General features: G+C 42.6%; 1 protein-coding gene across 1 annotated transcript in view; it reads right to left on the reverse strand.

Moving 5' to 3' along the window:
- LOC306762409 (coiled-coil domain-containing protein 172) overlaps nt 1-22,750 on the reverse strand; it is a gene marked incomplete at both ends in the record, with an annotated part of 49,429 nt that extends 26,679 nt beyond the window's left edge. Inside the window, 7 exons of the mRNA XM_079248852.1 lie at nt 15,978-16,080; nt 17,685-17,777; nt 18,110-18,275; nt 18,736-18,798; nt 19,228-19,344; nt 22,461-22,546; nt 22,672-22,750. Of these exons, the coding sequence (XP_079104978.1) occupies nt 15,978-16,080; nt 17,685-17,777; nt 18,110-18,275; nt 18,736-18,798; nt 19,228-19,344; nt 22,461-22,546; nt 22,672-22,750 (707 nt within the window). The remainder of the gene's footprint in view (nt 1-15,977; nt 16,081-17,684; nt 17,778-18,109; nt 18,276-18,735; nt 18,799-19,227; nt 19,345-22,460; nt 22,547-22,671) is intronic.
- Nucleotides 22,751-27,177: the final 4,427 nt, after the last annotated feature.

Consider the following 27,177-nt stretch of genomic DNA (forward strand, 5'->3'; position numbering starts at 1 on the left):
ACAAGCTGCTTTCTGTAAACAAGCTGCTAGCTCAAAACAAGCTGATAGCCCTAAACAGGCTGCTAGCTGTAAACAAGCTGCTAGCTGTAAACAAGCTGTTAGCTGTAAACAAGATGATAGCTGTAAACCAGCTGCTTTCTGTAAACAAGCTGCTAGCTGTAAACAAGGTGTTAGATGTAAACAAGCTGTTAGATGTAAAGAAGCTGCTAGTTGTAAACAAGCTATTTTCTGTCAACAAGCTGCTTTCTGTAAACGAGCTGCCAGCTGTAAACAAGCTGAAAGCTGTAAACAAGGTGTTAGATGTAAACAAGCTGTTAGATGTAAAGAAGCTGCTAGTTGTAAACAAGCTATTTTCTGTCAACAAGCTGCTTTCTGTAAACGAGCTGCTAGCTGTAAACGAGCTGCAAGCTGTAAACAAGCTGTCAGCTGTAAACAAGCTGCTAGCTGTAAACAAGCTGCCAGCTGTAAACAAGCTGTCAGATGTAAACAAGCTGGTAGCTGTAAACAATCTGCTTTCTGTAAACAAGCTGCTAGCTGTAAACAAGCTGTTGGCTGTAAACAAGCTGTCGGCTGTAAACAAACTTTCAGCTCTAAACAGGCTGCTAGCTGTAAACAAGCTGCTAGCTCTAACAAGCTGCCAGCTGTAAACAAGCTGCTTTCTGTAAACAAGCTGCTAGATCAAAACAAGCTGCTAGCTGTAAACAAGCAGCCAGCAGTAAACAAGCTGCTTTCTGTAAACAAGCTGCTAGCTGTAAACAAGCTGCTAGCTGTAAACAAGCTTCTTTCTGTAAACAAGCTGCCAGCGGTAAACAAGCTGCCAGCTGTAAACAAGCTGCCAGCTATAAACAAGCTGCCAGCTGTAAACAAGCTGCCAGCTATAAACAAGCTGCCAACTGTAAACAAGCTGTCAGATGTAAACAAGCTGGTAGCTGTAAACAAGCTGTTGGCTGTAAACAAGCTGTCGGCTGTAAACAAACTTTCAGCTCTAAACAAGCTGCTAGCTCTAAACAAGCTGCTAGCTGTAACAAGCTGCCAGCTGTAAACAAGCTGCTTTCTGTAAACAAGCTGCTAGCTCAAAACAAGCTGCTAGCCCTAAACAAGCTGCTAGCTGTAAACAAGCAGCCAGCTGTAAACAAGCTGCTTTCTGTAAACAAGCTGCTAGCTCAAAACAAGCTGATAGCCCTAAACAGGCTGCTAGCTGTAAACAAGCTGCTAGCTGTAAACAAGCTGTTAGCTGTAAACAAGATGATAGCTGTAAACAAGCTGCTTTCTGTAAACAAGCTGCTAGCTGTAAACAAGGTGTTACATGTAAACAAGCTATTAGATGTAAAGAAGCTGCTAGTTGTAAACAAGCTATTTTCTGTCAACAAGCTGTTTTCTGTAAACGAGCTGCCAGCTGTAAACAAGCTGAAAGCTGTAAACAAGGTGTTAGATGTAAACAAGCTGTTAGATGTAAAGAAGCTGCTAGTTGTAAACAAGCTATTTTCTGTCAACAAGCTGCTTTCTGTAAACGAGCTGCTAGCTGTAAACGAGCTGCAAGCTGTAAACAAGTTGCCAGCTGTAAACAAGCTGTCAGATGTAAACAAGCTGGTAGCTGTAAACAAGCTGTTGGCTGTAAACAAGCTGTCGGCTGTAAAACTTTCAGCTCTAAACAAGCTGCTAGCTCTAAACAAGCTGCTAGCTGTAACAAGCTGCCAGCTGTAAACAAGCTGTCGGCTGTAAACAAACTTTCAGCTCTAAACAGGCTGCTAGCTGTAAACAAGCTGCTAGCTCTAACAAGCTGCCAGCTGTAAACAAGCTGCTTTTTGTAAACAAGCTGCTAGCTCAAAACAAGCTGCTAGCCCTAAACAAGCTGCTAGCCGTAAACAAGCAGCCAGCTGTAAACAAGCTGCTTTCTGTAAACAAGCTGCTAGCTCAAAACAAGCTGATAGCTGTAAACAAGCTGCTTTCTGTAAACAAGCTGCTAGCTGTAAACAAGGTGTTAGATGTAAACAAGCTGTTAGATGTAAAGAAGCTGCTAGTTGTAAACAAGCTATTTTCTGTCAACAAGCTGCTTTCTGTAAACAAGCTGCTTTCTGTAAACAAGCTGCTTTCTGTAAACAAGCTGTCAGATGTAAACAAGCTGCTAGCTGTAAACCAGCTGTCAGATGTAAACAAGCTGCTAGCTGTAAACAAACTGTGAGCTGTAAACAAGCTGCTAGCTGTAAACTAGCTGCAAGCTGTAAACGAGCTGCCAGCTATAAATAAGCTGTCAGATGTAAGCAAGCTGTCGGCTGTTAACAAGCTGTCAGCTGTAAACAAGCTGCTAGCTGTAAACAAGCTGCTAGCTGTGAACAAGCTGCCAGCTGTAAACAAGCTGCCAGCTATAAACAAGCTGCTAGCTGTAAACAATCTGCTTTCTGTAAACAAGCTGCTAGCTGTAAACAAGCTGTCAGCTGTAAACAAGCTGTCAGATGTAAACAAGCTGGTAGCTGTAAACAAGCTGTTGGCTGTAAACAAGCTGTCGGCTGTAAACAAACTTTCAGCTCTAAACAAGCTGCTAGCTCTAAACAAAGCTGTTAGCTGTAAACAAGCTGCTAGCTGTAAACAAGCTTCTATCTGTAAACAAGCTACTTTCTGTAAACAAGCTGCCAGCTGTAAACAAGCTGTCAGCTGTAAACTAGCTATCAGCTGTAAACAATCTGCTAGCTGTAAACAAGCAGCTAGCTGTAAACAATCTGCTTTCTGTAAACAAGCTGCTAGCTGTAAAAAAGCTGCCAGCTGTAAACAAACTGCTTTCTGTAAACAAACTGCTTTCTGTAAACAAGCTGCTAGCTGTAAACAAGCAGCTAGCTGTAAACAAGCAGCTAGCTGTAAACAATCTGCTTTCTGTAAACAAGCTTCTATATGTAAACAAGCTACTTTCTGTAAACAAGTTGCCAGCTGTAAACAAGCTGTCGTCTTTAAACATGCTGCTAGCTGTAAACAAGCTGCTAGCTGTAAACAATCTGCTTTCTGTAAACAAGCTTCTTTCTGTAAACAAGCTGCCGGCTGTAAACAAGCTGTCAGCTGTAAACAAGCTGCTAGCTGTAAACAAGCTGCCGGCTGTAAACAAGCTACTAGCTGTAAACGAGCTGCCAGCTGTAAACAAGCTGCCAGCTATAAACAAGCTGCCAGCTGTAAACAAGCCGTCAGATGTAAACAAGCTGGTAGCTGTAAACAAGCTGTTGGCTGTAAACAAGCTGTCGGCTGTAAACAAACTTTCAGCTCTAAACAAGCTGCTTTCTGTAAACAAGCTGCTAGCTGTAAACAAGGTGTTAGATGTAAACAAGCTGTTAGCTGTAAACGAGCTGCTAGCTGTAAACGAGCTGCCAGCTGTAAACGAGCTGCCTGCTGTAAACGAGCTGCCAGCTGTAAACAAGCTGCTAGCTGTAAACGAGCAGTCAGATGTAAACAAGCTGCTAGCTGTAAACAAGCTGTCAGATGTAAACAAGCTGTCGGCTGTAAACAAACTGTGAGCTGTAAACAAGCTGCTAGCTGTAAACTAGCTGCAAGCTGTAAACGAGCTGCCAGCTATAAATAAGCTGTCAGATGTAAACAAGCTGTTGGCTGTTAACAAGCTGTCAGCTGTAAACAAGCTGCTAGCTGTAAACAAGCTGTCAGCTGTAAACAAGCTGCTAGCTGTAAACAAGCTGCCAGCTATAAACAAGCTGCTAGCTGTAAACAAGCTGTCAGATGTAAACAAGCTGCTAGCTGTAAACAATCTGCTTTCTGTAAACAAGCTGCTAGCTGTAAACAAGCTGTCAGCTGTAAACAAGCTGCTAGCTGTAAACAAGCTGCCAGCTGTAAACAAGCTGTCAAATGTAAACAAGCTGGTAGCTGTAAACAAGCTGTCAGCTGTAACCAAGCTGTCGGCTGTAAACAAGCTGCCAGCTGTAAACAAGCTGCTTTCTGTAAACAAGCTGCTAGCTGTAAACAAGGTGGTAGATGTAAACAAGCTGTTAGATGTAAAGAAGCTGCTAGTTGTAAACAAGCTATTTTCTGTCAACAAGCTGCTTTCTGTAAACGAGCTGCTAGCTGTAAACAAGCTGCAAGCTGTAAACAAGCTGTCAGCTGTAAACAAGCTGCTAGCTGTAAACAAGCTGTCAGCTGTAAACAAGCCGTCAGATGTAAACAAGCTGGTAGCTGTAAACAAGCTGTTGGCTGTAAACAAGCTGTCGGCTGTAAACAAACTTTCAGCTCTAAACAAGCTGCTAGCTCTAAACAAGCTGCTAGCTGTAACAAGCTGCCAGCTGTAAACAAGCTGCTTTCTGTAAACAAGCTGCTAGCTCAAAACAAGCTGCTAGCCCTAAACAAGCTGCTAGCTGTAAACAAGCAGCCAGCTGTAAACAAGCTGCTTTCTGTAAACAAGCTGCTAGCTCAAAACAAGCTGATAGCTGTAAACAAGCTGCTTTCTGTAAACAAGCTGCTAGCTGTAAACAAGGTGTTAGATGTAAACAAGCTGTTAGATGTAAACAAGCCCTTAGATGTAAAGAAGCTGCTAGTTGTAAACAAGCTATTTTCTGTCAACAAGCTGCTTTCTGTAAACAAGCTGTCAGATGTAAACAAGCTGGTAGCTGTAAACAAGCTGCTAGCTCAAAACAAACTACTAGCCATAAACAAGCTGCTAGCTGTAAACAAGCAGCTAGCTGTAAACAAGCTGCTTTCTGTAAACAAGCTGTTAGCTGTAAACGAGCTGCTAGCTGTAAACGAGCTGCCAGCTGTAAACGAGCTGCCAGCTGTAAACGAGCTGCCAGCTGTAAACGAGCTGCCAGCTGTAAACGAGCTGCCTGCTGTAAACGAGCTGCCAGCTGTAAACAAGCTGCTAGCTGTAAACGAGCAGTCAGATGTAAACAAGCTGCTAGCTGTAAACAAGCTGTCAGATGTAAACAAGCTGTCGGCTGTAAACAAACTGTGAGCTGTAAACAAGCTGCTAGCTGTAAACTAGCTGCAAGCTGTAAACGAGCTGCCAGCTATAAATAAGCTGTCAGATGTAAACAAGCTGTCGGCTGTTAACAAGCTGTCAGCTGTAAACAAGCTGCTAGCTGTAAACAAGCTGCCAGCTGTAAACAAACTGCTTTCTGTAAACAAGCTGCTAGCTGTAAACAAGCAGCTAGCTGTAAACAAGCTGCTAGCTGTAAACAAGCAGCTAGCTGTAAACAATCTGCTTTCTGTAAACAAGCTGCCGGCTGTAAACAAGCTGTCGTCTATAAACATGCTGCTAGCTGTAAACAAGCTGCTTTCTGTAAACAAGCTGTTAGCTGTAAACAAGCTGCTAGCTGTAAACAAGCTGCTTTTTCGTAAACAAGCTGCTAGCTGTAAACAAGCTGTCAGATGTAAACGAGCTACTAGCTGTAAACAAGCTGTCAGCTGTAAACGAGCTGCCTGCTGTAAACAAGCTGCTTTATGTAAACAAGCTGCTAGCTGTAAACAAGCTGTCAGATGTAAACGAGCTGCTAGCTGTAAACAAGCTGTCAGCCGTAAACGAGCTGCCTGCTGTAAACGAGCTGCCTGCTGTAAACGAGCTGCCAGCTGTAAACAGGCTGTCAGCTGTAAACAAACTGCTAGCTGTAAATGAGCTGCCAGCTGTAAACAAGCTTCCAGCTGTAAACAAGTTTCTAGCTGTTAACAAGCTGCAAGCTGTAAACAAGCTGCTAGCTGTAAACGAGCTGCTAGCTGTAAACGAGCTGCCAGCTGTAAACAATATGCTTTCTGTAAACAAGCTGTTAGCTGTAAACAAGCTGCTAGCTGTAAACAAGCTTCTATCTGTAAACAAGCTACTTTCTGTAAACAAGCTGCTAGCTGTAAACAAGCAGCTAGCTGTAAACAAGCTGCTAGCTGTAAACAAGCAGCTAGCTGTAAACAATATGCTTTCTGTAAACAAGCTGTTAGCTGTAAACAAGCTGCTAGCTGTAAACAAGCTTCTATCTGTAAACAAGCTACTTTCTGTAAACAAGCTGCCAGCTGTAAACAAGCTGCCGACTGTAAACAAGCTGTCGTCTATAAACATGCTGCTAGCTGTAAACAAGCTGCTAGCTGTAAACAATCTGCTTTCTGTGAACAAGCTTCTTTCTGTCAACAAGCTGCCAGCTGTAAACAAGCTGTCAGCTGTAAACAAGCTGTTAGCTGTAAACAAGCTGCTAGCTGTAAACAAGCTTCTTTCTGTAAACAAGCTGCCAGCTGTAAACAAGCTGCCGGCTGTAAACAAGCTGTCGTCTGTAAACAAGCTGCTAGATGTAAACAAGCTGCTAGCTGTAAACAAGCTATCAGCTGTAAACAATCTGCTAGCTGTAAACAAGCAGCTAGCTGTAAACAATCTGCTTTCTGTAAACAAGCTGCTAGCTGTAAACAAGCTGCCAGCTGTAAACAAACTGCTTTCTGTAAACAAGCTGCTAGCTGTAAACAAGCAGCTAGCTGTAAACAAGCTGCTAGCTGTAAACAAGCAGCTAGCTGTAAACAATATGCTTTCTGTAAACAAGCTGTTAGCTGTAAACAAGCTGCTAGCTGTAAACAAGCTTCTATATGTAAACAAGCTACTTTCTGTAAACAAGCTGCTAGCTGTAAACAATCTGCTTTCTGTAAACAAGCTTCTTTCTGTCAACAAGCTGCCAGCTGTAAACAAGCTGTCAGCTGTAAACAAGCTGTTAGCTGTAAACAAGCTGCTAGCTGTAAACAAGCTTCTTTCTGTAAACAAGCTGCCAGCTGTAAACAAGCTGCCGGCTGTAAACAAGCTGTCGTCTGTAAACAAGCTGCTAGCTGTAAACAAGCTATCAGCTGTAAACAATCTGCTAGCTGTAAACAAGCAGCTAGCTGTAAATAATCTGCTTTCTGTAAACAAGCTGTTAGCTGTAAACAAGCTGCTAGCTGTAAACAAGCTTCTATCTGTAAACAAGCTACTTTCTGTAAACAAGCTGCCAGCTGTAAACAAGCTTCCGGCTGTAAACAAGCTGTCGTCTATAAACATACTGCTAGCTGTAAACAAACTGTCAGCTGTAAACAAGCTGTTAGCTGTAAACGAGCTGCTAGCTGTAAACGAGCCGCCAGCTGTAAACGAGCTGCCAGCTGTAAACGAGCTGCCTGCTGTAAACGAGCTGCCAGCTGTAAACAAGCTGCTAGCTGTAAACGAGCAGTCAGATGTAAACAAGCTGCTAGCTGTAAACAAGCTGTCAGATGTAAACAAGCTGTCGGCTGTAAACAAACTGTGAGCTGTAAACAAGCTGCTAGCTGTAAACTAGCTGCAAGCTGTAAACGAGCTGCCAGCTATAAATAAGCTGTCAGATGTAAACAAGCTGTCGGCTGTTAAGCTGTCAGCTGTAAACAAGCTGCTAGCTGTAAACAAGCTGCCAGCTGTAAACAAACTGCTTTCTGTAAACAAGCTGCTAGCTGTAAACAAGCAGCTAGCTGTAAACAAGCTGCTAGCTGTAAACAAGCAGCTAGCTGTAAACAATCTGCTTTCTGTAAACAAGCTGCCGGCTATAAACAAGCTGTCGTCTATAAACATGCTGCTAGCTGTAAACAAGCTGCTTTCTGTAAACAAGCTGTTAGCTGTAAACAAGCTGCTAGCTGTAAACAAGCTGCTTTGTCGTAAACAAGCTGCTAGCTGTAAACAAGCTGTCAGATGTAAACGAGCTGCTAGCTGTAAACAAGCTGTCAGCTGTAAACGAGCTGCCTGCTGTAAACAAGCTGCTTTATGTAAACAAGCTGCTAGCTGTAAACAAGCTGTCAGATGTAAACGAGCTGCTAGCTGTAAACAAGCTGTCAGCTGTAAACGAGCTGCCTGCTGTAAACGAGCTGCCTGCTGTAAACGAGCTGCCAGCTGTAAACAGGCTGTCAGCTGTAAACAAACTGCTAGCTGTAAATGAGCTGCCAGCTGTAAACAAGCTTCCAGCTGTAAACAAGTTTCTAGCTGTTAACAAGCTGCAAGCTGTAAACAAGCTGTCAGCTGTAAACAAGCTGCTAGCTGTAAACGAGCTGCCAGCTGTAAACGAGCTGCCAGCTGTAAACGAGCTGCCAGCTATAAATAAGCTGTCAGATGTAAACAAGCTGTCGGCTGTAAACAAGCTGTCAGCTGTAAAAAAGCTGCTAGCTGTAAACAAGCTGCATGCTGTAAACAAACTGCTTTCTGTAAACAAGCTGCTAGCTGTAAACAAGCAGCTAGCTGTAAACAAGCTGCTAGCTGTAAACAAGCAGCTAGCTGTAAACAATATGCTTTCTGTAAACAAGCTGTTAGCTGTAAACAAGCTGCCAGCTGTAAACAAGCTGCCGACTGTAAACAAGCTGTCGTCTATAAACATGCTGCTAGCTGTAAACAAGCTGCTAGCTGTAAACAATCTGCTTTCTGTAAACAAGCTTCTTTCTGTCAACAAGCTGCCAGCTGTAAACAAGCTGTCAGCTGTAAACAAGCTGTTAGCTGTAAACAAGCTGCTAGCTGTAAACAAGCTTCTTTCTGTAAACAAGCTGCCAGCTGTAAACAAGCTGCCGGCTGTAAACAAGCTGCCGGCTGTAAACAAGCTGCTAGATGTAAACAAGCTGCTAGCTGTAAACAAGCTATCAGCTGTAAACAATCTGCTAGCTGTAAACAAGCAGCTAGCTGTAAACAATCTGCTTTCTGTAAACAAGCTGCTAGCTGTAAACAAGCTGCCAGCTGTAAACAAACTGCTTTCTGTAAACAAGCTGCTAGCTGTAAACAAGCAGCTAGCTGTAAACAAGCAGCTAGCTGTAAACAATATGCTTTCTGTAAACAAGCTGTTAGCTGTAAACAAGCTGCTAGCTGTAAACAAGCTTCTATATGTAAACAAGCTACTTTCTGTAAACAAGCTGCCAGCTGTAAACAAGCTGCCGACTGTAAACAAGCTGTCGTCTATAAACATGCTGCTAGCTGTAAACAAGCTGCTAGCTGTAAACAATCTGCTTTCTGTAAACAAGCTTCTTTCTGTCAACAAGCTGCCAGCTGTAAACAAGCTGTCAGCTGTAAACAAGCTGTTAGCTGTAAACAAGCTGCTAGCTGTAAACAAGCTTCTTTCTGTAAACAAGCTGCCAGCTGTAAACAAGCTGCCGGCTGTAAACAAGCTGTCGTCTGTAAACAAGCTTCCGGCTGTAAACAAGCTGTCGTCTATAAACATACTGCTAGCTGTAAACAAACTGTCAGCTGTAAACAAGCTGTTAGCTGTAAACAAGTGTTGGAGAAATTATCATGGGTTTTGGTTTATATTAAGTATTAGACATATATGCATTGATTTGCTGTGATCCTGCTGTGTTTTGTGTCAATGCACAAAGCTTTCTTTAAGTCATATGATCCTTGTCTGGAATGTGCAGACAAAGTCTGAGACAGGAAGAGTTTCCTGCAGGGCATCTGTTTTTGTCAACTGCTTTGTTGACCAGTTGTCTAAAGGTTAAAGGTAATAAAGTAATATAGTGAGTGATTGATGCTTAGTGAGCTCAGTTTAGCTTCGGAGGAGAGAATGATTGTTTTCTGTGGTCTGCCCAGCAACTAGGAGGAGTTAAGCATGGTTTATAATTGGGTGTTACTTCAGCATCTGGAGAGAGAGTTCTCTCTCCAAGCTCCAGCGTGTGCTTGTATTAGTTTATAATAAAATGTTCATTGTAAGAAGACAGTTGACTCTTAGATGTATTACAACTTCTCAAGACCAGAGTATTTTCCACCACACAAGCTGCTAGCTGTAAACAAGCTTCTTTCTGTAAACAAGCTGCCGGCTGTAAACAAGCTGTCGACTGTAAACATGCTGCTAGATGTAAACAAGCTTTCAGCTGTAAACAAGCTGCTAGATGTAAACAAGCTTACCAGAGTATTTTCCACCACAGTTTTTGGGGGCTCGTCTCGGGATCCTGCGTCAGTCCGCCCAGGTTGGGGATAGACGGGTTGGCCACCTGAATCCACAGATTCATCCTAAGAACCTCAATTAGAGAATTTCAGAGGACAGGACGTCTTTCTCCCACCCGTGGTCGACTACGCCAGGACTCCTTCTGAACCAGTGTGAAAAGACAATGGTGAGAAGTGTTATTCTAAATTTATATTAATTTTCAGACTCAAACTGGAGTCAAACATTACTAGAAATTTATCACAAATTAATAATCAATATCTTAATTAATAATCACAATATTTTTCTGTGTTGTGGTCAATTGTCTTCATTATTCTCATTGTGACAGGGATTCTCCTCCTCACCTCCTCATCGAAAGAACAACTCAAGGGATAAGAGAATAACTTAAGACGAGATCAGGTTGACGTCATAAATAAAATCCTGTGAGTTTAAGTCAAGTTTAGGTTAAAGTTTAAGTTAAAAATCGTGAGTAACAAGACCAAGTCGTAAGTGCTGTGAGCTAGACGTAGCAAGACCAGACCAGTAAATCTTGTGAGTTACAAGACCGAGACCAGTAAATTAGTCAGTAAGTCCTGTGAGCTCGAGAAGCAAGACCAGGCCAACCTTGAGTTAGAAGACTGAGAGGAAAGCCATCTTGAGTGAGGAGGAACAGAGAAGAAACTGTGTGGGCTGGTTTCTGGAGACATTGAGAATTTTGCCTGATAATTCTACAAAGGTGTGGGATTGACCCTCTGTGTACATCCGCTGCAAACAGAACTAGTTCCTTTGCAGTAGGAGGTTGATGTACAGCACCATTAAATAGCTGAAATCTCTGTCTTCATGTGAGGGGAAACTGGGGTGGTTGTGTAAAATTTCCTGTGTTAAACTTGATTGGACTGATTGTGTGGAGAATTAAAACCACGTCTTGTGAAGCCACACCGGACTCTCGCAGGAGAGCCTAGAAGCTTGTGTGGGGGTAGACAAACGTGGGGGCACGACCCATTCACATGCATTCATCCAACTGTTGAAGTGAATTGTTTGTGTAAAATCTAATTTACTGCAGTAAGAAAAAAAAAAACAAACAACAAAAAATGTATGAGAGAGGGAAGTGAGGAAAAGAGTGTGTTCATTAAAGGCCTTCTGCTCACTGAAGGAGATGATGTCATAGCATGTTAGGCAGAAACAAACATATAAATCCTGTGTAAAATAGCTGCTTGTGCTTTTCTTCCTAAAGCTTTTATAAGAGCATAAAAGCCACTCCCTGTATGAATGTGGAACCTTTTCCTAAAGGAAAAGTATTCTTTATTATCACCTGAGAACATTTTAAAGAGCAACAACATATTAAGAATGAAAAATCAGAAATGTGAGAGATGTGATTTATAGTATTAGGAACTTATTATGTTAAATTACTGTACATTGTGTAGGCAATAAGCTTAGGTTTCTGTCTGTTCCCTTTCAGACATTCATAAGGTGATTTTTATTCCTTTACTACTGCTATTATTAATTTATGCCTAGCATGTCTAAATAAATCTAGATAAACTGGAAATAAATAATGCAGTTGAAGGATGCTGAAACTAAGCATAATGTTAGGGTAAAAAAGAAAATTCTTGACCTTAAAATAGGAATGGTGAACCAACGTGCTAGAGTAAATTTCCCTTGCAATAAATTCACTTTAGCTAAATGTGAGCTAACGGCGAGAAGAGAAGTTCTCAGAACAAGTGTATCTTCTTAGCAAGATCATGTTCAGCTTTCCCAGGAGAGAACTGAGTTATGAATCCACTGACAATATAGTCTCTCACACACACAATTACAATGTAATATTCAAGTTACATGATGTTCACAGCACAGAACATGGTCCACATAATATGTTTGCCACAGGATTCAGAAGAAAACCATTATAATTATGAGGCTATGATCTTTATTTTCCCCTTACTGGAGAAGAAAATACATCACATGACCAAATGGTTCAGTCTCAAAAGCTCGTCTGCTGTATGGTGTTGGACACATTGCAGCGTTTCCCTTCTAAACCCTTGTCAGCATGCAGCTTGGTCCACAGGGTCCTAAAATTGTCTATCCTGCCTGAGGGGATTCAGAGGAGGGGCTGGGGGAGAGTGAGTTCTTGATCCGGGTCACTGCAGAGTTCTGGGTGTCACGCGTGGTCAGTCAGGAGACTGGAGCAGAAACGGTCCCTACAACCTACAGCATCATTCCACCTCCCCTCTGTGTCAGCTCTGAGTCCTGAAGCAGAACCTGATATGCAGATGTGGCTGCAGGGACCCGGCCGCTGCTGATGGGGCCCGGAGATCCCAGAACCAGAGGGTCTGGCAGAGCCCTGTTGGTTGTGACTGTGAACAGTGTGGATATGGCTCCTATGGTGGACATGTGAGCTGGATTTTCACCTTTGACCTCTGGAGGTGATGGATCCTCCTTGTCCTCAGACTGTGTTTCAGTTGTGGAATTTTCTGGAACTAAAAGACTAACGGATGTGGCCGGCAGGCAGCACAAGTCCCACCCCGACTACAGAGTCAGATGATGTTTTCTGGAATAAGCTGCACCCTGATTCTGTCAGAAAGACTGTTGGGTTCACTCAGTTCTCTGTGGAAAACCTGGATCTGCTTCCTGGAACTTTTGCCCACTCTCTGATCCTTTACATGTTACTCTTAATTAATTACACATATGAATCTGATTTATCTACCAGGAAGCTTTGATGAACATGTGTCGGGCACTTCCTGGCATGAATTTCTGATTGTATGCTGATTGGTGGGGAGCATGGTGGCTGTGGCGCGTCTGACTCCTGAGCAGATCGAGTGATACGAGCTGAATGATTATCCACAAGACCAGGCCAAGGAATGAGGCCCTACAACCAAACATTTACTCACTGTTTCTGCTTAGCTTTATACCACATTTATGAGCATGCATAAAATTTTGCACTCCTGCTACTTCTGCAACTGAACAATGTCACAGACATCTCTGCTCTGCTGCAGGGAAGCTGAACAGTTCATACAGACAAGTTAACTTCTGGCACGCTATGCTTTATAGGAAAATAAATAGATTTTTTTTAAAAAAAGTGATGAATACTAAGTTTTTAATGTTTGAGACAGAATAGATGTCAAAAGAGAAAAAATAAGCCGCTATATGACATTAAATAAGAAGGTAGCTTTGTAATTTCCCGACTTCACTGAATGCAACACAAGTACAACAATCTCCGTGTTTTATTTGCTGACAGCTGGTGTGTTATCCCTAATCTGAATTCATTATTTTGAATTAAAGCAGACATGCTCAGTGGTTAAAATACACATCAGATGATTTTTGTTTAAAGAGTAGAAGCAACTCTTGCAATGGCTGCCAGTAAACAGACCAGTCTCTTAGTTAACACGCTTAATAGGTAAACAAACAAGTCATTTAAGCCCTGTATGTCCTCAAAATAACATGAATATGAGGCAGATTATTTGAACAGTATTGATACTTCCAAAGTTAAGCTAACTATGCTAAACCGTTAGTCTTGGCCTTTTCTGTGACACACGTTTGCATTAAAATCATTAAGGAAGAAGTGCTGCTGTGAGTGTGTGCACGTACATGTGTGTGTCGTGTTGTTGTAGATGAAAACAGTTTTGCCATCAGTATTAGAAGTTTGTTTCTAAATGCTGCTTTAGTTCAAATGTAGATAGAAAACTAACAGCTTTATTATGACCTGAAGGTCTCTGGCTGTTCAGTACCTGAAGTCCAGCTGTTAAAGATGGGTTTACATCTTGTTGCTTTATGCTTATGCTTATGTTTACAATATATTTGGAATAGAAAGCCAGTCTTATCATGATCTCAGTTTTGTGTGTGTTGCTCCTGCATGGGTCTGTTGGAGTCTGGGAGAGACAAACCAGAGTAAACCATGAGACTAAACTAGACTACATTACTGATTAAATCAACAGTTCTGAATGAGCTTTATTTAATATATGCAGAGATTCTTCAGTGTGGTTCTGCTTCTGTCATTTAGCAGACATGACATAAACAACACGAGCAGTAAATCAGAAAGGAAATTCCAGCATGGATAAGTGTTGGTCAGACTGCTGGGAGTCCAGTTTGACACATGTCCTGCTATGCAGTACTAGAGGATTTTTTTCTGGTTGTTGGTTAAGATGAGACTACCTGATAGGAACTTTGCAATAATTAATTAAATGAATTTGGTTACTTTGAATGATTACCTACCAGATAACTGAGTGGCCCTAACTGTTGCTTTGTATTGTTCATGATTTACTCCATGACTGTTTAGCTGAAACTGACTATCCTCTGCACCCCCCAGGCCTGGCCTCTGACCGACCTCTAGTTGACCCTGACTTGATTTTCCTTTTGATGCTGTTTGCTCTGACTGTGACACGGTGGAGGCTGCAGCTCTCCCATCTCAGTTCTCGTTACTTGAGCTTACTCTTTAGCTGAAAACAAGTCCATGTTTTGGCGCTCTCTTATGAATGACTTTCTGGATGCCATTTTCCTGAATGTTTTCCTCCCACAGGTTGCAGACGGGGAAATTTCCTTCTGGCTCTCTTTTCAGATCTTCCTTGGACCAAAAGTACTTTCTCTGGTTCTGATGTACATGCGCATGCGTAACATGGAAACATGGGCCTTTTTGTGATTCTTTTTGCAGGACCCTCACCCAAGTGGGCATGGTTCCTTCCAAGACTGCCGGTTCAGACACAGCTCTGTGTGAAAGTAATGTTTTAACATACTGTCCTAACCTCATAAGAACCCTTTTCAGGCATTTGCACACAGGTGAAAGCTGCCCTTCATGAATCAGCATCTACGCAGCTCTATTCACTTCAGCCGGGAGATTTTGTCCTGATAAGAAGCTTTAAACATCAGCGCTGGAACCAACATCGATGGTTTAGGCCATTTCAGGTTTTCCTGACGACCCAGACAGTGGTAAAGGTCGCAGAGTGAGCTGCTTGGCACTACAGATTGCTTGAACCTCCTGAAGCTCTTCAGTCTGAAATTACAGAAGAATAACGCACCACCCAACAAAGGGCAGAATAATCCCTGTGGTTGCGTGGGTAAGTGAGATAGTCTACTCTCACGCCTGAAGACCAGCCTTCGCTCTCAAGCAAGATCAGTGAGAGGTGAAAAAAGCGCTCCACTGCAACTGTGACATGCCAAGTCCCACCAGAACGCCGACAGTGTCTTCACTACACCTCTGTCACCCCCTAAGAGGAATGATTTGTTTCCACTTTTCTTACATTTATTGTTAGACTGAGATTTTGAAGCTGAAGTGAATGGCTCCTCACTATTGTAATTTCTGAAAGATTCTTTTAAAACCTTATAGGCATGAGGCTCCTGATGTTTTGAGAATGTTGTCTTCTGTATGTATTTTTGCGTTCTGATAATTTCTCTTCTTATTGTTGGTCCTGTAGGACCAAGAGGAGGGAGAGTGTTGGAGAAATTATTATGGGTTTTGGTTTTTATTAAGTATTAGACATATATGCATTGATTTGCTGTGATCCTGCTGTGTTTTGTGTCTATGCACAAAGCTTTCTTTAAGTCATATGATCCTTGTCTGGAATGTGCAGACAAAGTCTGAGACAGGAAGAGTTTCCTGCAGGGCATCTGTTTTTGTCAACTGCTTGGTTGACCAGTTGTCTAAAGGTTAAAGGTAATAAAGTAATATAGTGAGTGATTGATGCTTAGTGAGCTCAGTTTAGCTTCGGAGGAGAGAATGATTGTTTTCTGTGGTCTGCCCAGCAACTAGGAGGAGTTAAGCATGGTTTATAATCGGGTGTTACTTCAGCATCTGGAGAGAGAGTTCTCTCTCCAAGCTCCAGCGTGTGCTTGTATTAGTTTATAATAAAATGTTCATTGTAAGAAGACAGTTGACTCTTAGATGTATTACAACTTCTCAAGACCAGAGTATTTTCCACCACACAAGCTGCTAGCTGTAAACAAGCTTCTTTCTGTAAACAAGCTGCCGGCTGTAAACAAGCTGTCGACTGTAAACATGCTGCTAGATGTAAACAAGCTTTCAGCTGTAAACATGCTGCTAGATGTAAACAAGCTTTCAGCTGTAAACAAAGCTGTAAACAGCTTTCCAAACAGTCTCTTAGGAAAAATACTAGGACGTAATGTTTAGGTATAAGTATCAGTACTTCTATAGATACTGACCTGAGACAGGTGTCGTCTGTCAGGTGCTTCTGGCTGATCAGCGTCTCCTCCTTCCTCAGAGTTTCTGTTGTCGCTTCAGCCTCCTCCAGCTGCTGGTCCAGGTCTGCAGGAAAAGGAGAATCTGCTCACCAGTTCAACCAGAGCCACACTGGAACCTTACTACAGAAGTAAAAAGTTTGGGGATGTGGTCCTGATGTGACCCCCTGGGTCAGTTTCTCACAGTTAACAGCAGATTTAGGATTTCTGGATCCATCCCACCAAAGATGCAGAGATGTTGGTTTTTCAGTCCTGGGGGGCCGCAGGTGGCGATCTGAGATGGGTCCAGGGTTCTGTCTGCAGGCGGCAGCAATCTCCCGACCAGAACCAGACTTAATCTTTTTCTTCTGTGGTGTCTTAACGCTGCTTCTCCTGCTGACGGGGGGGGGTAGCGTTGTCGCCGTGTGAGATCACCGGGAACAAGAAGAATTCCATCAGCGCCGCGGAGCGTTTCATTCCTTCTGCTCGTCTCCTAAACGTTAACATGAATAAACGCCCCATGGACGAGTAGAAACAGAGTCTACTGCCTCTCAACTTCCTCTTTAACCCTTTCATGCACTATCAATAGAAAACAATGCAGCACTTTGTAAAAGCAGCACTTTACCTCGACGGACATGCAATGATACTTTTTGTTTATTAGTGATATTTAGAGCTTATCATGATCTTTTATTTTAATGTATTCTATAAAATATTTATAAAGTAATATATAATCATAACTACATGAAGTAAATCCTGTATAAATTATTGCTGTATCATTTTCTTTTCATATTTATCACAAAGGCAGACTTGTGTATGTACATTCTGTTCCATTATATTGTATTTATTTATTATCCAGTGAGTGGAAACGACTCTAACATCTACTGAAGTGTTTATTTACAAACATATCGTCCTCATTCATGCAGTAAACATCTTGTAAACATGTGTCCACTGTGCATGAAAGGGTTAAATGTAAGCATGACCTCTGCGGTGACGCCTCGTTGTTCTGCTAGCGACTCAGGTAGGAATCACGACTGCTGGTCGGGGAAACATCTGGCCACCACACGTCCATGCAACATCGCTCCCCGTGCCAACACTGTTGCTAGGCAACAGAATACCGCAGCGACGAACAGCGAAAACGCTTTACTGCAAGGTTCACTGTTTGCCCCACCTGCATCACAATCCACCCCCCACCCGACCTCTCTCTAAATGATCCAATCTGAAGGTACTTTTCAGATCTTCCGGCTGACCAGGTGTGGGGGGGGGAGCAGTTGGTAGGCGGGGCTTGTAGCAGCCTGACATCCGTTTACCTGGCTGATCATTCGTCTGTCTGAGTAAATGATCTGATCAGCCGATACGTGGGCGCTGGATAAACCGATCGCCCATATCAGGATCAGAAGGCGTCATGTGATCATCACGCCTTGGACATCTACGATGCATCCTCATCAGGAACAGATAGTTTCACCTGGGACCTTGTTACCATGGAGATGCCGCCACTGTCCCGTCTCATCTGCTGCCACCATGTTTCCAGTCTTCTCAAGTAGAGGCGTTTTCGGAAAGAACAGGCAACATGCAAAGCACCAGAAGGACTGACCATTCACCATGTGGTCGACCATCAGGCTGGTTGCTGCTGGCGTCCAACCAGACGGTCGGAAAGCGTTTAAAGGGTCATGAACTGGTTGCTTAGCGCTTCACCTTTCTGCGTGTTCTCCAGACCCTGCAGTTCAAGCAGGACGAGGCTTTTTTCTTCCTCCATGGAGATCACGTCTCCACGGCTGCAACTCATCTCTGACAGGAGAAGAAAACACCAAGTTAGGAGACATAATCACCTAAAGTTCAGACGTTCGATGGAAACGGTCAGACTAAATAAGGTTATTTTCGACTCCAAAGACAGATTTTCCCAAAACCCTGTGAGTCTGCAGCAGAGGTCAGGTATGTCCGAGCTGCATGGATGATGATCTTCATGCAGCTCAGCTTTCCCTGCTAACTGCCCTCTACGTAGCCTCTACATCGGCCACTGTGGTCTGGGGGAAAGCAGGCAAACATATGGGGTCTGGGTGGAAACACACCCCAGGTATTAGCTGCCATTCTCCCTGTGACAAGCTGGGGGGGTTTCTGACCTTTGTGTAAGGAGTCCACCTCCCTCTCCAGGACCAGGAGCTCCGAGTGCGCCTGGCTCTCCAACGCCGTTGCTCTGTTCCCCAGGAGACTGAAGTCACTGTTGAAGCTGGAGATCTCCTGAAGGAAGTCTTCTTCTTCTTCTTTAGACTCCCTCCTCCCCGTGGCCTGGCATGAGAAGAGGAATGAGATGCTGCTCGTGATGCCACGGCTCTGGCGCTGCGTCCACCGACATGTCGACTCTACCGTGCGAAGGACTGCTGCAAAGTGTCACGTTATAACTTTACCAGATCCTAGAGGACATTTTGGACTCAGTCCCACCGCCGTGGCTAAATACTGCCCAATAACCTGCAGACGGTTTGAAGACTGTTTCTGCACAATAAAAACAAACAAACATGGTTTCCTGATCGCTGTGATGAACACGTGTCAGACTGAATAAGGAGAGAAATAACATTCCTTTAGGAATTTAACGGATCAGGAGTCGCTGCTATTTCCTAAGTACGACGTCCATGTATGCAGGTGTCGCGTATACACACCTCTGATATTCATCAACGCTGCTCATTAAAATGTATAAAAAGCTACATGTTAGCTGAAGGCTAACATACATGAAATGAATGAACCATTTTACAAACAGCGTGGTCCACTGGGAGGATGCAGGCACACCTGGACAGGTGACCAGTCCCCCGTAGGGCTGACAGAGACACAAGCGCTGTATTTAGAATGGCAAAATAACCTAACATCATGGTTTCGGATGGTGAGAGGAAGCTAGAGTCCCTGGAGAGAGCCCACATCCACTGGAAGAACATGCTAACCCTGCCCAGTAGAACCTGTGACCTTCTCACTGCTGGGCCTCAGTATGAACCACCACTTTGCAGCACGTTTACTACATATTTATAAAGTGTAAATGAGTAAATGGAATGAAGCTGTGCAAACCATATTGGATTCACACTCTGTGGAACTACAACAAGCAAAGTGGCCGATCAAACCTGACGAGACGTCCAAGACGCCACTTCTGGTCACCTCGTGGTTCCAGTTCATGTCTGGAAGCAGCACCAGCAGATCTTCAAGGGGAGCATCAGTAATACAAGCAGCAAGATTTGACAAGTAGAGTCCGACTCACTTCATGTTGCCTGAGGCCGTTCCTCCGACAGATCAGCTCCTGGGTTTGCTTCTTCATCTGCTCCTCGCGTTTCTTCCCAAGATCCCTCTGCAGCCTCAGTGCAGACAGCTGCTGAGCCTGGAGCGCAGGCAGAACATCGGGTAGTCAGATCACCTCATATGACATTAATCCGACCAAACGGCAGCCTCCGGAGGTACCGCCAGCCCCTGCAGTTCCCCCCTCATCCACTAGGGGCCCCACAACACAGCAAGTCTCCATCGACTCCCATGTTAAAAAAAAAAAAAAAAAAACTTTACGGCAGGAATAAACATGTTTACACCAGAAATAACATGTTTACGCCAGAAATAATCATGTTTACACCAGAAATAAACATGTTTAAAGCAGAAATAACATGTTTACAGCAGAAATAAACACGTTTAGGGCAGGAATAAACATGTTTACACCAGAAATAAACATGTTTACAGCAGAAATAAACATGTTTACAGCAAGAATAAACATATTTACAGCAGGAATAAACATGTTTACAGCAGAAATAAACATGTTTACCCCAGAAATAAACATGTTTACAGCAAGAATAAACATGCTTACAGCAGGAATAAACATGTTTACAGCAGAAATAAACATGTTTACACCAGGAATAAACATGTTTACAGCAAGAATAAACATATTTACAGCAGGAATAAACATGTTTACACCAGAAATAATCATGTTTACAGCAGAAATAAACATGTTTACAGCAGAAATAAACACGTTTAGGGCAGGAATAAACATGTTTACAGCAGAAATAAACATGTTTACAGCAAGAATAAACATATTTACAGCAGGAATAACATGTTTACAGCAGAAATAAACATATTTACACCAGAAATAATCATGTTTACAGCAGAAATAAACATTTTTACACCAGAAATAAACATGTTTAGACCAGAAATAAACATGTTAAGGGCAGGAATAAACATGTTTACAGCAGAAATAAACATGTTTACGGCAAGAATAAACATGTTTACACCAAAAATAAACATGTTTACAGCAGAAATAAACATGTTTACAGAAGAAATAAACATGTTTACAGCAAGAATAAACATATTTACAGCAGGGATAAACATGTTTACAGCAGAAATAAACATGTTTACAGCCTGGTACAAAAATCCATTTTAGGTTTAATAGGTCAGGTTTAACTTCATGACAACTGTGGGGGGAGTGAATGTTTTTCTAACTCGCCCGTTTAAAAGTAATTTAATCTCGAAATTTGGCATATTTAGGGGCGTGTCCTTTTGATTGACAGGTACCCGATCACCTGCTTCAAGTCAGAAGAACGTAGAACAACCGCGGTTTTTAGCCGGTTAACAACGTGACTTAGCTTTAGCCCGCTTACCTCCGTTAGCTGGTTAGCTCCTGTTATCTCCAGGTTAGCTCGGTTAGCTCTTAGCTACAGAAAGCTCGGAGTTCACTCGATGTCAATCATCCACCATGACGCTCACAGCCCCCCTCTCAGCTCCGCCTCTTTGCCCATATTTGTATTTTCCGGGCGAGACGACACACATGCCCCTGCCAAGATGGTGATGGTAGGAACCGCCCACCGAGCTTCAATTCAGCTCTTCAGAAACCTACGGGTGACGTCACGGAGGTTCCGCCCATCTTTTATATACAGTGTATAGTTCAGAGCCATGATCGAAGCTTAACGTGACAGAGGGGTCATGCACACATCAGAAGTATCAATCACATCTTAGCTAACGTTAAAGCTTTTGGTGATGTGTCGTTCATGAACGCTCTAAGAACCCATTCTTCATCGTGAACCAGAAGAACTGATGCCATTCTAAGAGAGTCAGATGTTCAGAAGAGGCACGACTTCGTTTTGATGGGCACATCGTTTACAACAACTATGTAAAGATGGAAGAAAAAACTGTTTCAACAAATAAACCACTCATAAGTTATATTTTAGACTAATATAGAAACTCTGAGTGAAACTAAATGAAGAGCCAATCAGGAGCTGAAAGAGTCGACTCTTCTGAAGGAGTAGAGTCAAAAGAGCTGAATCTTTAAAATCAGCTGAACTTCCCATCAGTAGTTCTCTTTAAATCTGTCGTATAAATGACTTTCTAAAGTCCGTGTTTGGTTCTGAGCTCCTCTTTAGGCTGTGTTATTGTACAGCAGTTTATTCATGGGGAAGTTTCCTGGTCTCAGCACAACTTTCAGATCAGTTTTCTGCCTTTTATTTCAGAGGTTTAGAGGAAAATGTTTTGTTGGATGCAATTCCCATCCAAGTTCTCTCAACACTGTAATTACATAAAAACAGCCCTCATGAACTATAAGGCATTTCTCCACAAGAGATGTAAACACACTGTGCACATCTGACAGCTGTCGACAATATTCCCTCTCTGAGCCAGAAAACCATTTCTTTCAGGTGTCCATACAAATAAAACAGTTTCTGTACATTCAGCATCCTGTTTAATTAGACTTGCTAATTTACTGCCTTAAAAAGCACTGGATGGAAGTTAGCTTCTGAGAATCTGCTTTTAACGGCACATCTCACACAGACGGCACATCTTCACTAATGTTATCCGGTGGAAATTAGCCATTGATTTTACAGCGGCACTCCAATCAATTGCTGATGAAATTAATGTTGGAGATTGGCTGTCTTAAATCATAAATCATCAATATGCCAATATGTGCCTCTTTATAGCCTACAACATGCGACTAACACTTCATTCTGCCCCACATAAAACTATTACCACTGGAGTTTCATTATTATGTTTTCCTCTTGTGGATCTGATCAGTAAAATTATGCTTTTCCCAACTGACAGCACGAAATAGGAAAATTATATAAACCCGTGCATCTTACATCATGCTGAATCTGAGGAAAATACCATAAATAAAACCCCAAAATAATATTAAATTAAACACTGCTATGGAATAAATAACAGCGCAAATACAGAAATCATTTGAAACAAATAGTTATTCCCACATGAAATATCCTGAAACTGCCAAAAAAAAAAAAAAAAAAAACGTCTGAAATCATTTACAACAGATTACAACAGAATAAATCAAAAGCATATTCAGGTTGATCAGAGTATTACTTAAATCGGCTTAGATTTCTGGGGCTGTTCTAATGAGGAAAATTGCATCAATAATCCAAACATCAGTGCTAATCTAGTGTTACAGTTGTTCTTAATTCATACATCAGCAGCAAGCCAAAAGTACATAAATACATAAAGCAGAAATAAGAGTCTCACCTTTTCATCAAGTTCCTTTTTGGTCTTTTCATACTTTTCAGTAGCAATCTTGATCTTCTCGTTGCTTCTGATTATGGCTATTTTTACTGAAATAAAGGCAACATATTAATAACCTGAAATACAATGAAAGCTGTTCAGCTGCCAGAAGCAGGTTGTTGTGTAAACATCACTTGGAAGGATAATTAAACTTATATAAAGTAGAGAAACATACCATCTTTAAACTTCTGTGTCTGTTCAGTTAGTTGCTGCTCAGTCAACAGGATTTGTTGAAAGAAGGAGTCTAAACTCATTTTGATTTAATACGTAGAAGTTTAAATAATTACTGTAGATAAAGGAAACAAGTAGTTAATACAAAAAAAAAGGGGTTAGCTGTTAGCGGTTAGCTACGCTGCTAAACAAGCCCCGCCCCCTTCGACCACGATATGTAGAAAATAAATGAATTTACATATAAATATATAAATATTGCAACCGCGATCTTTCGTTTTACTGATAATATTGATCAATATTCAACAGATTAAGCTATTAATAATTTAACAAAAAAAAAAACCAAAAAAAAGCCTGACCGTTCATCCGGGAAACTGACGGTTACGTTAGTGTCACGTCAGTATCCCGGATGTGCGGAACTCCGAGTACTTAATCAGTTTTTGGGAATGATGTGGACGAAATAACCGGGTTAAAGTTATAGTTTTATTTAAAGGTGTATTAAAGTGAATAAATTCTCAGTCTTGGAATCATGTCTCCTTTCTTCTAGTTCGCCACGTGTGGTCACGTGATTCATGAGTATCAGTGCTGCGGTGCAGTCACGGCAGTCGCCATTTTGGTCAGATAATAAACATATTTATTTATTTATTTATCGATCTATTCGTTTATCCATGTAATTATTTATTGATCTATTTATCTATCTATTTATCTACTTAATTATCTATCTATCTATTTTTCTATCTATCTATCTATTTATTTATATTTTATTTTGCCGCTTTGCAACATGTAATGTATGAGACTTGGTTCAGTGATCTATACATTATTTATACAATTTTATTGACTAACAGCCATAATAATAAAATAGTTGTAATATTCAAAAGAACTTTCAGTCTACTTACTCTTCTGTTCTGGTTGATGGTATTTAGCTCTAAATACTGACAATAATTGTTAATCTAGATTAATCCCAGTTTGTTTGTCTTGTTACTGTGATTGTTTAGACCAGTGGTTGTTTGATATTCATATTCATAAAAAGTTCAGACTGCACCATTGGAAGGCTTTCTTTACTGCGTTATGAGAATTATTAGGAAGCAAAAATCTTGTATGTTCTCCTGACAAATCAGATAAACACGAGAATCCCTGAATTAAGGAAGCGATGCAGCATCAGAGGCAGAAACTTCTAATGTCCCAATTCGCCTTTTATTCCACATTGTGTCTCCAGGCAGACAGACTTCCCTGCAGTATTTTTATTAAAATACTTACTAATTAAGTAATCCTCAACAACAGATATCTAAGCATGCAGGAGCAGGACTACAAACTCCGGGGATGGCTAAAACCTAAAAATTCTATGACAACAATACGTTTCCTTTTCTTTACCGCATGTGTGAAAAGAGGCAGAGATGATTTAAAGACAGAAAGCAGCTACAAGATTCTTCACTGAAAACAGTCCAATCAGATGCACAGTTTGTCCCTTAAACCACCCGAACCTCCGAGGATCCGACGGAGGGGCGGATCCTCCTCAGTACCTGGACTTAAACATCCCTGAATGACCGTAGATCACCGGGATCATCTGGATCACATGGATCACCGTGGATCATCTGGATCATCAAGATCACCGTGGATAACCGGGATCACCGGGATCATTGTGGATCATCTGGATCATTGTGGATCATCTGGATCACCTGGATAATTGTGGATCACCTTGATCATCTGGATCACCTGGATCATTGTGGATCATCTGGATCACCTGGATAATTGTGGATCACCTTGATCATCTGGATCACTGTGGATCACTGTGGATCATCTGGATAATCGGGATCACCTGGATCATCAGGATCACCTGGATCATCAGGATCACCGTGGATGACCTGGATCATCCGGATCATCTGGATCACATGGATCATCTGGATCACCGGGATCATTATGGATCATCTGGATCACCTGGAAAATTGTGGATCATCTGAATCACTGTGGATCACCTGGATCATCTGGATCACAGTGGATCATCTGGATCACCTGGATCATCGGGATCATCAGGATTACCTGGATCATCTGGATCACCGTGGATCATATGGATCACCGTAGATCACCTGGATCACCCTGGATCATCTGGATTACCTGGATAATCAGGGTCACCTGGATCATCTGGATCATCTGGATCACCTGGATCATCTGAATCATTGTGGATCATCTGGATGAGCTGGATCACCGGGATCATCTGGATCATCTGGATCACCGGGGTCATTGTGGATCATCTGGATCACCTGGATAATTGTGGATCACCTTGATCACCTGGATCACTGTGGATCATCTGGATGATCGGGATCATCTGGATCATCAGAATAATCTGGATCACCTGGATCATCTGGATCATCAGGATCATCTGGATTACCTGGATCATCAGGATTATCTGGATTATCTGGATCATCAGGATCACCTGGATAATCTGGATCAGCGGGATCATCTGGATCACCTGGATTATTGGGATCACCTGGATCATCTGAATCATTGTGGATCATCTGGATGAGCTGGATCACCGTGGATCACCGGGATCATCTGAATCATCTGGATCACCGGGGTCATTGTGGATCATCTGGATCACCTGGATAATTGTGGATCACCTTGATCATCTGGATCACTGTGGATCACCTGGATCACTGTGGATCATCTGGATAATCGGGATCACCTGGATCATCTGGATCACCTGGATCATCAGGATTACCTGGATCATCAGGATCACCTGGATCATCAGGATCACCTGGATGACCTGGATCATCTGGATCACCGAGATCATCTGGATCACATGGATCACTGTGGATCATCTGGATCACCTGGAAAATTGTGGATCACCTGGATCATCTGGATCACTGTGGATCACCTGGATCATCAGGATCATCGGGATCATCAGGATTACCTGGATCATCTGGATCACCGTGGATCATCTGGATCACCGTTGATCACCTGGATCATCTGGATTACCTGGATAATCTGGATCACCGGGATCACTGTGGATCATCTGGATCACCTGGATAATTGGGATCACCTGGATCATCGGGATCACTGTGGATCATCTGGATCATCGGGATCACCTGGATCATCTGGATCACCGGGATCATCTCCATCACCTGGATAATCTGGATCACCTGAATCACCGTGGATAATCTGGATCACCGTGGCTCATCTGTATCAAAGTGGATCACCGGGATCATCTGGATCACCTGGATCATCCGGATCATCTGGATGACCTGATCATCTGGATCACTGTGGATCCCCTGGATCACCCTGGCTCATCAGGATCACGTGGATTATCTGGATTATCTGGATCATCAGGATCACCTGGATAATCTGGATCAGCGGGATCATCTGGATCACCTGGATTATTGGGATCACCTGGATCATTGTGGATCATCTGGATGAGCTGGATCACCGTGGATCACCGGGATCATCTGGATCATGGTGACCATCTGGATCACCGTGGATCACCGGGATCATTGTGGATTATCTGGATCACCTGGAAATTTGTGGATCACCTGGATCATCTGGATCACTGTGGATCACCACGATCATCTGGATCATAAGGATCATCTGGATCATCGGAATAAACTGGATAACCTGGATCATCAGGATCACCTGGATGATCAGGATCACCGTGGATCACGTGGATCATCTGAATCATTGTGGATCATCTGGATCACAGTGGATCATCTGGATCATCTGATTCACCGTTGATCACCTGGATCACCCTGGATCAACAGGATCAAATGAATTATCTGGATCATTGGGATTACTTGGATCATCTGGATCACTGTGGATCATCTGGATCACCTGGATCATCTGGATCACCGTGGATCACCGGGATCATCTAGATCACCTGGATCATCTGGATCACCTGAATCAACGTGGATCACCTGGATCATCTGGATCACAGGATCATCTGGATCACCGTGGATCACCGGGATCATCTGGATCACATGGATCATCTGGATCACCGGGATCATTGTGGATCATCTGGATCACCTGGAAAATTCTGGATCATCTGGATCATCTGGATCATGGTGACCATCTGGATCACCGGGATCATCTGGATCACACGGGTCATCTGGATCACCGGGATCATTGTGGATCATCTGGATCACCTGGAAAATTGTGGATCACCTGGATCATCTGGATCACTGTGGATTACTGTGGATCATCTGGATCATCTGATTCACCGTCTATCACCTGGATCACCCTGGATCATCAGGATCACCTGGATCATCTGGATCACTGTGGATCACCTGGATCATCTGAATCATTGTGGATCATCTGGATCACCAGGATCATCTGGATCATCTGGATCACCTGGATCGTCTGGATCATCTGATTCACCGTTGATCACCTGGATCACCCTGGATCATCTGGATAATCGGGATCACCTGGATCATCAGAATAATCTGGATCATCAGGATTACCTGGATCATCAGGATCACCGTGGATGACCTGGATCATCCGGATCATCTGGATCACCGGGATCATCTGG

The sequence above is a fragment of the Telmatherina bonti genome (assembly GCF_933228915.1).
Source record: "Telmatherina bonti genome assembly, chromosome: 11".
NCBI classification, from domain to species: domain Eukaryota; kingdom Metazoa; phylum Chordata; class Actinopteri; order Atheriniformes; family Telmatherinidae; genus Telmatherina; species Telmatherina bonti.